Source organism: Poecilia reticulata, linkage group LG4 (assembly GCF_000633615.1).
Source record: "Poecilia reticulata strain Guanapo linkage group LG4, Guppy_female_1.0+MT, whole genome shotgun sequence".
Classification (NCBI taxonomy): domain Eukaryota; kingdom Metazoa; phylum Chordata; class Actinopteri; order Cyprinodontiformes; family Poeciliidae; genus Poecilia; species Poecilia reticulata.
The window spans coordinates 22674788-22688950 of NC_024334.1; the positions used below are offsets into that span (position 1 = coordinate 22674788).

Below are 14163 nucleotides of genomic sequence, written 5' to 3' on the forward strand. Positions count from 1 at the left end.
ACTTACCTTCCTAACCTAAGAAAAACATGAGAAAACTAAGGAAACATAAACGGCAACTCACTCCTACACTCCAGAACTCTAACACAGATAAACAAAGGCAAAGGGTGTGGCCGGTGGAGATGAGTCGAGGATGGAACACAGGAAGTCCGCGTCAGCGTCTTTTATGTCCGTCCCCTCCGGAAAGCAGCCAATGGGACATCTCCGTCGTCTTCTTGGAATCAATCAATCAGGGACGGGCACCTGCCGACTCATTTATAATCAACTGTACGCCGTCAGTCGTAACAACACGCACACACACACACACACAATCACACACATGCACACACGCACACACACACGCACGCACACACGCACCATTTATAATCAACTGTACGCCGTCAGTCGTAACAACACGCACACACACACACACACAATCACACACATGCACACACGCACACACACACGCACGCACACACGCACGCACGCACGCACGCACACACACGCACACACGTGTGTGCAGGACTGCTCCCTCTAAAAAGAGAGCAGTCCTGCTCTCTTTTTAGAGAGGAGATGCTGAAGAAGAGCTTTTCTTGAAGCTGTGTGTTTGGCCATGTCCACACAAGGCTTTCCTTCAGAAGTATTACACAGAGATRGATAGATACACTTTTTTAGTTACTTGAAAAGCTTTTAGCTTGAGCCGTAACTGATGAAAAACATTAAAAACATTAATATGAGAGTTAGTGGCACTAATTCATCTCTTGAACAGGCAGTTTCTCAGTTAACATTTCTGTTTTTGTCCATTTCATCAAAAACTAAAAAAGCTCCAGTCAACCAGCAGAACGTCACCATAGACTCCCCATGTGTCCTGCTTGACCTCACGTGCCACTGGACACATAAAAACACACGAATTGCAAATGTTGACGCGAATGCAAACGAGAGTGCAAAAACTGCAAAGCCTCCGGAGTTGTTTTTGACTTTAACATTTGTGACTTAAACGGCACTCTGTCAGATTTGTCATTCTGCCTCCGAGGTAGCAGATTGGAAGCTGATGGCTGACGTGGCTGGAGGCCAGCTTAAAGTCGGGACGTGCGAACCCGTACACACCTGCATGACGTGCCCGTGGGTTTGTAGCATTCGGAGAGTTTATCATGGAACGAAAAAGCTACGCAGGCAGAAAATAGAAATCGTTATACTTTTAGAGTTGAGACAGTACAAACATGACATTTCTTCTCGGTAAAATACAGTGCACCCCACAAATTAATAACTGGATTCAACTGTTTCATTATCAACATGCATACAGGCAATGTCAGCATTATGCTGTGGAAATTATTTTGTTTTTCTACAAGGGACAGGGAATCGGTCAGAAGTGATGACTAGACACAGGGAAAACCTTGGAAAAACTTTGGTTAAGATAATATTAACGGCAGAGAGCACACGTTGGAAATAAATGATCAAAAGAGAAATCTCAGGGCTGTAATTGGAAATAGTTACTTTGAGCATCATCTGGAATAGAATAATGGCCTTTTTCTGTTCATTTCTGCAACTAGAATCCTCATATAATTGAAGTGAATCAGTCAGGATAATTCCTCCTCTGTAGCTTTTGTCAGATCCAGACTATTTTCACAGCTGCCTGACTCCGTTATCCCAACGTCCTATTTGCTAATTCCCAGTCTCCTTATTTTGGCACATAGATTCAACACAATCAGGTTGCTTAATCCTATGACATAAAAATGCTTATTTGGATAGGTGTGTTACCCACAGTTTGTACAAAAGAAAACGAGAGACTTCCTGTGACGTAGCACGCGTGTCTGCATGCTCGCTCACTGACCTTGAAGTATATCATCATTGCATCTCTGTCAATCCATCTGGGGGTTTTTCTCCTCCATGTGTATGGCAAAATGGAGTACATCGCTTCCAACTCTGTACAATGCCATTGTCAGATTGTTGACTTTGGCTCTTGGTTTGTCTGGAAAACCAAATTCAGAATAGATTTCATGCCACTTTCTTCTTCCCCGTGTTGTCCTTTTACAAGCCTCGTGCGTTAGAATCTGACAATGTCGTCTCTGTTCATGTGGCTGTGTTCGTACCCGATTCCGATTGGTATTCAACTCCACTTTCAGTATTATGTTTTGCCGATGTGGCGGTTTCCCGGTATCAGAGAAGGGTCAGCTTCCACACGGCTCGGTGACATTTGCGTGCCAAATGTCAGTAAATGGTGCAAGCACTTTATCTGCAGCAGCGCATGTAGCTCCTTACAAAAATACTTATAACCACTGAAACATTTTTTCCACATTTTATGACTTCAAACATCAAGGTTTTTATTGGGACTTTGTGTAACAGACCAATAGAATTCAGTGTTGTAAAAATCGCCAACGGTTTTCTACTTCCTCTTCCTGTCTCCCTGTGGTCCTTATGGTTCACCTCAGGCCGATCGTCTGCCTCTGCTGGACATTTGATGGGCTCAAACCCGTGTTTCCTTTCTTAGGCTCTCTCCGCAGCCCTGTGGTGGCTTGCTTGGCATGTCTTTTTTTTGCTACGTGCAACTTTGGAGCTTTCTGTAATGTGTGAACATCGGCCTCTTAACACTTTGAGAAGCAACTGTTGACTTGTAAACATTATATGAACATGCAGGATTCAACAGCTCAGTCATCACAACAAAGCGGATCTCCATGGTCTGTTACGAAAGTGACTCTGTATTATGTGCATGATGACAGGTGGAGTCACCCCGCCCCCCCCCCTCGCCCCCGGTCAACAATACCTCAGGCTTATTGGCTGCTCAGTTGGTGACATTAGAATAAAGCTGCTGTACCCCCCCACCCCCCAGTCCTCCTCCTATCTGTACACTCCACTTAGAATTCAACTTATTTTACTGCATTGGAAGAAGAAGAGTTGTTGTAACAGCTAATTTGTTTATGCATTAATGTTTTATTCAGTCACCCAGAGATGCACTTTAAAAAACACTCTCAGGCTTTCAAAGTTAGTAAGAACATCCTCGCTTTATTCGGTTTCTGAGGTGATCTGACAGGGTTTGTGTGAATAAGTAGAAAGTGTAAGGTCTGTTTTTGAAGGTGTTGCTGTGGGTTTGTGCAAACGGCCACCATTGTTATCTGGCCAGGATCTGCCAGATAACAATGATACTGTAGTTTAAGACCGACTTCTGAAATGCTGGGTGCTTTCCCTGCTGTAAGGTGCAGCAGTGCAACCCAGCGAGCCAAACTAAATGATTGGACCCTAAATGTGTTTAGATAAGTCATGGATTACATAAATGATAATTAATTAGGAGCTTATCTGCTGCACTGTAAGGTCTGATTGGAACTTTATTTATTTATTTATTTATTTATTTATTTATTTATCACTAAGGACACCAGTCCAATTTTGTTGTGCTCTACAATGCCTGTTGTTGCCTATAGAAGGTAAATTTTATGTTCAGGGTTTGACGCGTCCTTAATGATATTCTGAATCTACAGAGAACACAGGAGAAGGCAGTGATCTATTCAGCAGAACTGCTGACTCAGTAGAGTTTTTCCATCTGGTGAACATCATGCATACCACATGGTCAGGCGCTATAATAGACTATCTTTGATTGCAATGGTAAAAAGTGATTATTTGTGGGGGGGTTTTCAGATCAGACACTTTATTGTCCCACAGTGAAATTTACCTATCAGCTTATCAACCTTTTCATCTCTGGAGAGATTTTCTGCAGTGGAAAAGGAAAGGTCTTCTTCATTCTTGGCACAACCATATTTGAAAAGACGCTTTGAGTTTAAATCATATTGGTTGCAGCTTACATCATCATCATCATCATCATCATCAAAAAAAAAATGGCCATGGTTGCACTTCAGCTAACTATTTTCCACTTCTGTGTTTGGTATTTAACCCTTTACAAGGCAGAAGTTACAGCCTATATAACCCGAGAACTCATATTAAACAGTTTACTTTATAGGAAAACCTCTGTTTGTGCAAGATTAAACCTTTGAAGCTGTTTTTTTTTTGTTTGTTTTTTAATCTGGACTACAAATAGTCCCACTTGCCTGGGCGAAACTACATTTTGCTGAAAGTACACAAAATGGCAGCTGCTGGGTTATTTGTCAGTCTTGAACCCTTCAGGGCTTAAACAGATGTGAAGCTGTATAATGCAGCAAGCTGAGCGATATAAAAAAAAGTCTGTTTTTAAATGTGATCAAACCTCACCAAGCGCAACAAATGTGAGTATATATATCAGATAATTTCAGTTCAGGCTGTTACCATTTTGTTATCTATACAATAACAATCTATTAAGTTGAATATTTTTTTCTGTTTGTATTACTGGTTAGACGTATCACCACATTTCCAACAGAAAAAAAACGTTTCTTTTTAACGTTCTTTTGTTAGAGAACGTTAGTGAACAATCAGCTTTATGAGGAACCAGGAACACAGCAGAAAGGTGGACAATGGTGAAGTTATAATCACGGTTAAGTTATAAAACAACATGCATCTCATATAACACTGGATTTCAAGCCTCGTGCTCCAAATGCATCATTCAGACCGGGTATTTAAATGGGTCCCGAGTGACCACATGGGTCCGTGATTAAAAGAACTATTCTGCTGCTATATTGCTTACTGAATGTAGGCAGGTTGTACCATGGCAACGTGTAGATACTGAAATTTGATTGGACAGCACACAAATAAACCACATGCCCGCCAATCGTTTCTACAAAGTAATGTCACGAGTTAGAACAGATGCATGCAACGGATTTCAGCTTTCATATTCACAAAATTAATAATAAAATTATGTATGCCATTCCTTCCACTTCACAATTAAGCACAACTTTCTGTTGGTTTACTTACAAAATATGCATAAGTATATGCATCAAAGTCAAGGCTTATGGATAGTTTTAAAATGCACTATATCACAATATCATTGTGTTTTTCTCATTAGTTTAATATTTATGTTGGACACTCAAAGTGACACCAAGTTATTACTGTGATGCTTAAATCAAAGTAATTTTTATTTTGTTCTGTGCAACCTTCTTAATTTCCAACACACTCCAGCAGACAGCAAGCTATCTGAAGATGCTGTTCCCATTTAGTTTTGAATTATAAACTCAAACATGGACCCAGTGGCAATAAATCATGAATCTAAACAAGCTATTTTTTTAATGGATGTTTACATATTAAAATTCTAAATGTGTGTCCTTTGAAGTAAAACAAACTCCCCGTGTCGGTTTTAGACACTGAGAGTGAAACGCTGCCCACCGTAACTCGGAGCAAGCACACAGTCGCATACCGACATAAGCAGATAGATTCAGAGAGCGGAAGAGCCTCCACCCAGACGAGCGGGCCGGCGTGCACCTACAGTCACTACCCAACTGCGCCATGCATTATCCATGTCCCAGAGTCCCTTTGTGTTCTTCCCTAAATGTATTATGTACAATTAGCTATCATCTGTGCAGCTCAGTGAAGACCGATAGCAAATAAAATGGAACACAAGAACTAATTTCATTTGCTTTTTTCTGCCTCCTCGCTCCCCCCGCCTTCACACAAGGTAGTATCTCTGTAGAATTAGCTTATTGTGTTACTCTGAAGATTGTAATTTCCTACAGTAAGAGACAGCTGTGCAATCTGTCGGTTTTAATCAGCTGTTAACTCAAACTTAGACGCTAAGGGACTCTTCAGCTGCTTTATTCTGCTAGGAGAGTTTCTCCCCTATAGAGTTTTATAATCAAACTGTAACAGGTAAATGAAGACTTCAGAAAAAATCTGCATATGTATATTTGTTGTGCTGCTGAGAATTAATAAGGGACTGCTTTCCAGAAGGCAAATCATCAGTTATCGATTAAATTGTTCACAATTGCGACCATAGTGCCTGGCAGTGGAAAATATTCCAAACGATCTAATCCTTGCTGTGTTTGTAACGAGCTAACCTTGGAAGTAAGGCGATGTCAGAGAAGATTTTTGTTTTCATGTGACGCTGTTCTACAAAACTGAGAAAGAAATCTTAATGTTTTCGAAATGCCAGCCTTGGTGACCATAAAAAAACGTTTTCTAGAAATACAAAAGAAAAAAAACGACAAGAAGAATTAACCTTTGAACTGTCAGCGGTACGTTTGTACAATCTTTTTCTGGAATCTGTCTTAACTGCATTAATTAGCTGAAGTAAAAGTAAAAATTCCTGCTGCGGTGTAAAGATGTACAGTAGCAGTTCCCCACCAACTTTTATTTATTTTCAAAACAACAACACACAAAAAAAAATCCCTACAAGATGATGCTGCCTCCAACACGAGTCACTTTGGAGATGGTGTTTTAAAGTGTTGGATTTTATCCACAGACAGCATTCCTGCTACTTTGTGTTGGTTTGCCACTTTAAGTTTGTGGTTGACACAAGAGACGGTATGAAAAAGCTCCAGGAGGAGGAATTTTTTATTTTTTTATTTTTTTTGCTAAAAGGTTGCATCATTCTGCATTGCTCTCTTTCATTTATGTTGCATGTCATGTTTGGTAAATTTAAATCAGATCCCAGTGGAACAAAAACATTCATTTAATTACTGTGCACTTATTTGTGCCTGCACTTTGCTCTTAAATCCAGTGCTGGACAGGAAAATCACAACGTCTGAAACAGAGACAGACGGATTTAGCCGATTGAATCAGGAAGCATATTTCTGTGCCTTCTCTCGGTGTGAAAGGTTCCTAATCCTGACATTTATCCACCTGCGGTGTTGCAGCATCCTGATAGCAGTTTTTCATCTTTTCCCAACCCATGTTAGTCTAAGTGAGCCTCAGTCTGGTGCAGGGTGCCCAAATTGTGTCTGAAAATAGCAGCACTGTAAAACAAAACAAATGTACAGATAGAGTAACAGAAACTAATGTTGTGTTTATTATTATGCTTTTAATTCTAACTTTCTATTTTACAATACCAGGATGAGTCACTCAGCTTCAAGGCTCAAAACATACCACTATTTATATATTTTTTGTGTGTTTTACAGAAATCTAATTTTTTATTTTTTTATTTCCTCACTTCATCTCAGATCACTTTACTAAATGGTAATTTTCAACCATTAGCACCTCTGCAAAACATATTTTCCTCCTCCCCTCTTCAAAACCGAGCCCATTTGAATCTCAAATTCAATGCAAATTAAGCTGGAGAAACACAAATCAGATAAGAATCTACCCGATCAAACAGTGGCTTCAGGGCTTGCGAGTTTTTTGAGGGATCACCCTTCGTGCACGTAGGTCACCTTCAGGCGGTTTGCCCACAGCAGCTGTTTAAGGAGGGAAAGTGGGGTGTCAGTGAAGGGCTGTCTAATGAGTCCAGCATCAGAGAATTAGGGCCGGCTGAGTGTCCGAGAACCAATCAAAGGAGAAACAGAGAAGCCAGCGCAGACTCCTCATTAACAACTCTCTTTTCACGTCCTCTTTCTCGGCCGGGAAGAGGCAATGCTGCTTAGTGACGATGATTAGACCCTCTAAGAAACCCGAACCACTCGGCAGACGCAGAGCTACAGACTTCGCCAGGAATTTCTCGCCCATAAAACCTCTCCATTTCCTAATACATCCTCTCTTTCACCACTTCAGTCACACTTGTACATGCTGCTGCTGCTGCTTCCCCGCTAGGGAATAAAAGTACGACGCCTCATCAGATTGGCTCTCCTGACTTAAAACCAAAAAAAAACGCACCTACTTACCTCTAACCAGCTTCTCCCCGCTCTCCAACAGAACGACTCATGGAGCGAGCTCTACTCCTTCGCCCTCTTCAAGGCCATGAGCCACATGCTGTGCATTGGATACGGCAGGCAAGCCCCAGAGAGCATGTCGGACATCTGGCTGACCATGCTCAGTATGATTGTGGGAGCGACCTGCTATGCCATGTTTATTGGCCACGCAACCGCCCTCATCCAGTCTCTGGATTCATCGAGGCGGCAGTACCAGGAAAAGGTAGGGATGCTGCTGCAAATCAGTTACCTAGCATCTCAAGCGACCCATGTGTTTGTGTTTAGGTTAACACTTAAGAGCAAAGATTCAGCACAGAGCCTCACTATTAGAAACTCAAAGAGACGTTACTAAAAAAAACAAAAAGCGCCAGTTTTGCCTAGGTTGCTTTCATATTTTGTAATCAAAGCAGATGTAACTTTATTTCATCTGCAGGGTATTCTGGGTAAATATAGCCTACATACTTAATATCAGGGGCTGTTAATTTTTTCCCCTTCCGGATTTCATATATATGTACCGTTTGTCGTCTCTAGCTGCCTTCGACATTGCATATCAACCAGGTGGGACATTTTGTTCCTGCTTGGACAATTTAAAGCAATTTCTCTGTTTTTCTCATAGTTTTCTATAAGAAATGTGATTAAATAACTCCATCAAGTAATGTCTTTTGGCCTGATCAGACATCATGATCTGTCTTATAAGAGCAATCTGATCCAAACAGGGTATAGAATGAACAAAAATTGAAAAAGGGAGTCATATACCAAGAGATTAGGAATGTTATTCTCCAGCCATTTGCTGTTGGGATTGTTCTATCCAATTATTCATTCGCTCATGGTGAAGATATTTCTCAAAACCGGCCAATGTCTGAACTAATACTAAGCTGTAATTAGTTTCTTTGTGAGAAATAAAAACAACTTTTTACTGCAGTCAGTTTGTATATTACTTAGGATGCGGATCAGGCTGTAACCCTCTCAGTACTGCCCCCGTTTGCCTCTATGAAGACATTACTTTCTGTTTATTTGCCCAACAGTGTGAATAAAGTTGTGGCATTTGATATGAATAGAAAGAATAGTTTATTTGATACCAATGGACTTGGATGGAAACAGCATCTGCTCCATTAGTCCGATATTCATGTCTGCATCGCGCCGGACCAGCGCACATCTGGCCTCTTTGTACAGCAGAAGATCAAAGCTTGTGGCGTCTGCAGGCTGGAAAAGGGGGCCGAGCTTCTGCTTCATAGCCCCGCTGTGCCAGGGGTGTTCTGTGACTTGTTAGCTCCCTCAGATCCCGGGTGATGTGGAGATCCTGCAGTGTGTCCCGTCTGCACGTCAAGCAAACACATCAGAACAACAGGTTCCTTCCTCTGAACCCTAAAAAGCTCAATTATATCCTGTCTCTCTGAATTGTAATCATGCTGTAGATTTATTCTCCTCATTTTGTGGTTCTTGATTGATGGTGCATCGTGTTCAAGTCAGTCTGCGGCGAAATCGTTTTCCTTTTTAAGGTTATGATATAACCCCGCTTCCACTGTAACGTTTAAATGCAGTACTGGCTCCAGTGGCTGGGCTGGTTTTCAAAATAAACAGATAACCAATGTTTATATTGTATAACATTTATAAGCATGATATAGTTGTGATCAGAGGTACTTGTAATACTCCTCATTAGGAGGAATGGCATGAAATTCAGGCTCATCAACTCTTAAAATTAAGAATCGTGTACATATCCAAATATTTACATACGCCTCCAGTTTTATCTGGTTAAATTGCTGAAGCAAACTGTGAAAAACTGGTGCTTTTTGTAGCTACAAATGTAGCCTGGACGTATGTTTAAAGTCTTGGCAAAAAAAATTTACGATAGTTGATTTTAATTGGCTGCTTTCCTGCCGTGGATCCATCTTTTAAACACAACTCACCATATTTTAACAGGACTGAGGTCAAGGCTTTTCCAAAAGCCTGATTATCAGTTTCAAATGTATTTTTGATGTTTATTTGTCCGACTGTGTCCAAGTTACAACTATCTACCTGTTGATTTGAAGTGCAGTCTAATACTGTGAATGTAGCCATCCATCGTAAATTAAAATAAAAATAAAAATGTACTGCAGTTTGCTGTTCTAACAGGACAGAAAAACTTTTCAACTGGTTTTGGAATTAAACAAATTGACAAACTAAGCACTTCTCCAACCCCACTTCCTAATCGCTTACCTTAATCCTGTTGAAAATGTAAGGACTATGATTAAAAGCTGGGTAAACATGGGAACCAACCTATTTAACAGATCCTTTCCATCTATATGAGAGATAAAATATCAGTTTATGTCAAATGAATTTCAACTAATTCATCAAATTTTTCCTCCATGTTTTTACTTCTTTCTTTTTTTTAACCATTTCACCCTGAAGACATATTGGCTCAAATTAATAATAAAAAAACCAAAACAAATGAATAATTCATTCGCAGGATGAGTGTATGTAAACTTCTGAGCAGAACTCTAGATGACGCAGGTCAAAGACAAAGCACATTTATAAAAACCTCATTAACAATTATCACTAATCGTTCCTGTAATCCTCCTTTTGGTTTGAGTCAAAGACAAACATTAAATTCCCACAGTTCAATTCACAGAAAATCATAAAATGACATTATTTTAAAAAAAGGTGCCACCTGCAAACCTGGAGGCAGTTTTTGGTTTGTTTACCACCAGCTTCTCGACTCTGACTTTCAGGAAAGAAACCAGAGTCACAAATACATCATGATTTCTCGAAACAGTCTCAGGAATCCTGCTTTAAACCTTTAAACCTAACTTCCCCTTTCATTTTACATTTTCACTTTACCCACTTGTAATATAGCATTGCATATATTGCATATATTAGAACTAATTAGCTCTAGAAACTTTGTGTGGTCAAGGGATATTTTAAAAGTTCCTGACTTTAATTTTCATATTCTCTCCATACATCGCATGCAGTATTTCTGAATGGCAGATTTGTTTTACATTTATCATCACAGTGCCTAAACTGCACTTGAAGAATGCTCACTATTTCTTTAATTTCATAGCTTTTCTGTCACTATGCCAGTTAATCCATTTTTGAAACCTTCCCTTGGCTTTATTGTGTGAGCGAGGACAAAAAAACTTACTGTACAATAGCAGTATAATTGCTTTCCACTTGAACACTTTGACATTAGGGCTGTAAGCCTAATAGGAGGTCCTCCTGCTGTAGGCAGAGTTCTGTGTTTAATAAAGACTCGAGAGAAAATGGAAAGGAAGGGCGAAAGAGCTGCTGACTCCGAGCCGGTGTCTGTTTTCTGTCGGTTTCTTGAGGCTCTCCTCTGTCAGCGCTGTGACGTACACAGCCGTCGGTTCCTGTCTATGCATCCTGCAAGGAGAATGAACCGGCACAAGTCATTCTCGAACCTATTGATCCTCGATGCCCCATGGCTGTTTTCGTCCATCGTTAACCGACTATGAATGGCACGCCGAACGGATCTGGATTGGAACTGAACTTTGCGGGGAAACAGATTCATTACATACAGTTAGTGTAAATACTAATGACAGTGCGGACGTGTGTTGACTCAACATAAAGTAAACAGTCGGCGTTGTGAGCCATGTTAAGACAGAAATGTAATAACAGATGTGATAGTTACCATCATCTCAGGCTCCGAGCCTCCGGGTGAAAGAATGAGAGGATTTCTGAGGTTCCCTGTGGAGCAAACAAGTCCAAAGGTTTCCTACTTTTTCAGAGTCAGATTCCCGATTTACATGGTTAGTTTGTGATCAGAACGGAAAGAGAAACAAGGTCGAAGATTTCCAACCATGTTTTTTTTGTTTTTTTTAATTCCTTGACTACTTTCACAACTTTTTTTTAATTTAGAAGAAAATATGGTAATACTTTATTTGAAGGGGTGTGCATAACACTGACCTGACACTGTCATAACCATGACATAACACCTGTCATTAACATGAAGAAGTCTTTATGAATGTTTATGACGGTTGTCATAAAGTGTCATTCGGTAAATAATGACACTTTCAATGCAAAGTTGCTCTAAAAGTTGCATTGAAAGTCCATTAAAAATGCCAACTTTGCATTAATTTGTCATTATTTACAAAATCATGCAAAGTTGGCACTTCAAATAAAGTGTTACTGAAAATGTCTTTATTTTTTTTTTCTTTTATGAAACCTAGCTTTAATCCTTATCTTCCTAACTTTTGTTAAAACTGTTAAAACTATTAACAACTCATTTCAGTAACTTCCTCTTATTCCTTAATAGGTTTAGATTTTGGTCTGAATTAAAAGCTAATCTCTTAAGTTAATTACATAATTTATAGCACTAGTTTTCTGTCACTCTTTTCACTTTTTCCTTGGTATTGAGGTTTAAGTTTTGTGTTCTGCGCTGGGCTTATGCATGAGCTAGTTTCCCTAATCGCATTATCAAAGTTTTAAATTATTTAGCTTTTGCTCAAATTTTGTCTACCAGAAAAGAAAGACTGACTAAATCACCACTAAATATCAGGTAGTGAATATGACTCTTTTCATAATTTAGCTCATGGCCTTTGTTCGCTGCCTTTCCTTCAGTGGTGGTTTCCCAGCTGGTTTTCACCCATGAAACACTAATTAGTTCATTTTACTGCATATGATATGAACTGAAAGCACAGCTCCAGATGGTCAGAATCTTCCTTGAGTTCTGTATAAATATGTTATTCTGTGAATTTAATTTTTTGTCTCAGAGCTTTACCTTTTAACAATTTTCACAATAAAACCTTGACTAGGAAAATTCTTTATAAAAATTCAACTTAATATAATAGGTTCTGTTGATTCTTTTCAGCTGTCTTATCTAAAGACCTTTATGGATATGCAAATTGTTCTACTATTTACTTATTTTACTATGACAATATGGCATTGATATTTTATTTTTGACAAAGTAAAGATTTGTTTTTGTCCAGTAACAATTATGGGGCACATTTGCTGCAAGGGCTGTTATAAAGTTTGCAGGTAATGGCACTTATCTCTTGTTTGTGTTAAAGTGACATTCTGAAGTAGTGCTACAGAAATAATGGTGCTACAATTAGCAAACCTTATTGTCCCTCTGTCATCCTCTCCCTGTAGAGGAGACCAGTTTCCTCCCTGATAAATTTCTCCATCTCCAGGCCACCAGCCCTTTCCTGTTTCATCTGTCACTTTGCCCTTGCGCTGTTGGGCAGTACACCAGCTGCCAGGGACACCACACATGGACAGGGGGCATTAGCCATTACATAACTGCACTCCTGCTTCCACTCCCCCATCACACTCCTCTCCCCTTCATAGTTGAGACGGGAGACTCGGGTCCCCCGGGGCCTTCCTTGATGAAGATGAACACTGTTTCACTTTTCCTGGACGCTTACAATTTTAATTTAGAAGTTGTAGCTTTGTTTTTTTTCCCCCAGAAGCCCTGAACCTCAAAGGGACCTGGGTTAGGTTTTATTGATTGCTTTGTCATCTCCCGTTTTGATCAAAGGTTCACTGATTTTAGCTTGCATCTGAACTCTTCACTAAAAACGGCTCCAAAACAATTATTTGGAAGTAGTTCAAATGTTTACTTTCCACTGAGTTTAAGTGAAGGATGTTGTAAATAATCAATCAGAGTAAAATTTTAAAAACTGAATCACACAACATTAACAAAAATAGCATTTTAAGCAAATGTATTGCAACAACAAAAATAGCATTTTAAGCAAATGTATTGCAAAAACAATTTTAAAATATGTTAGAGTTTTATTGGCGAAATCAAAATAAAATCACTTTACATATGGAGGTTTTAAAACTGTGACTTACCTTGACACTAATAATCAGCATCTGAATATTGTCTGACTCCCTCTAGAAAAACTTACTTTACGCAAATGTTTCTCACTTGCAGCATTTATGACACCATACTCTGTATGAAATCTCACATTTTTTTTACAGCTACACCTTTTTATCATGTATTTGATCATGTTTTCTTCTCAGAGTTATTTTCGTGGGAAAAGCATTCCCACGGGATCAAACTTCCAACGTCATGCTTCGCTAGGGGTAGCATTTTTCCAATCACATAAAGTTCACACATAAACCTCAACTCCATAAAGTCTGTTACTAAATCATCTTCATATTACCTTGAAAACATAACATGAATAAGAATTTCCTGTCAAAACTGAAGAAGAGAAAACTGAGGCATGTTTTTGTTTTCAGTAGGTTGGATTAATGTAACTGTGTCTTCACTGGTCTAAGTATAAAATAAATCAGGCAGTTGCAGCTCATCCAGAGGGAAGCCGATCCTCCCACACCAATGTTTTTTCTAGATTTCTTTGAAAGAAACTCTGTTTTGTGTGTATTTATTAATACGATTCATCCTAAATTATTCAATCAATTAGACAATTCAGTTAAAATTCCAGGAAATTTCCTCACAGACAAACAAACACACACACACACACACGCACACCCACGCACACACACACACACACACACACACACACACACACACACACACACACACACACACACACACACA

At 39.5% G+C, this 14163-nt stretch overlaps 1 protein-coding gene across 1 annotated transcript in view; it reads left to right on the forward strand.

Annotated features, from left to right (window-relative positions):
• Positions 1-14163, forward strand: part of hcn2b (hyperpolarization activated cyclic nucleotide-gated potassium channel 2b) — a 44631-nt gene that overhangs the window by 10723 nt on the left and 19745 nt on the right. The window contains exon 4 of the mRNA XM_008407211.2: positions 7672-7890. Within this exon, the coding sequence (XP_008405433.1) occupies positions 7672-7890 (219 nt within the window). The remainder of the gene's footprint in view (positions 1-7671; positions 7891-14163) is intronic.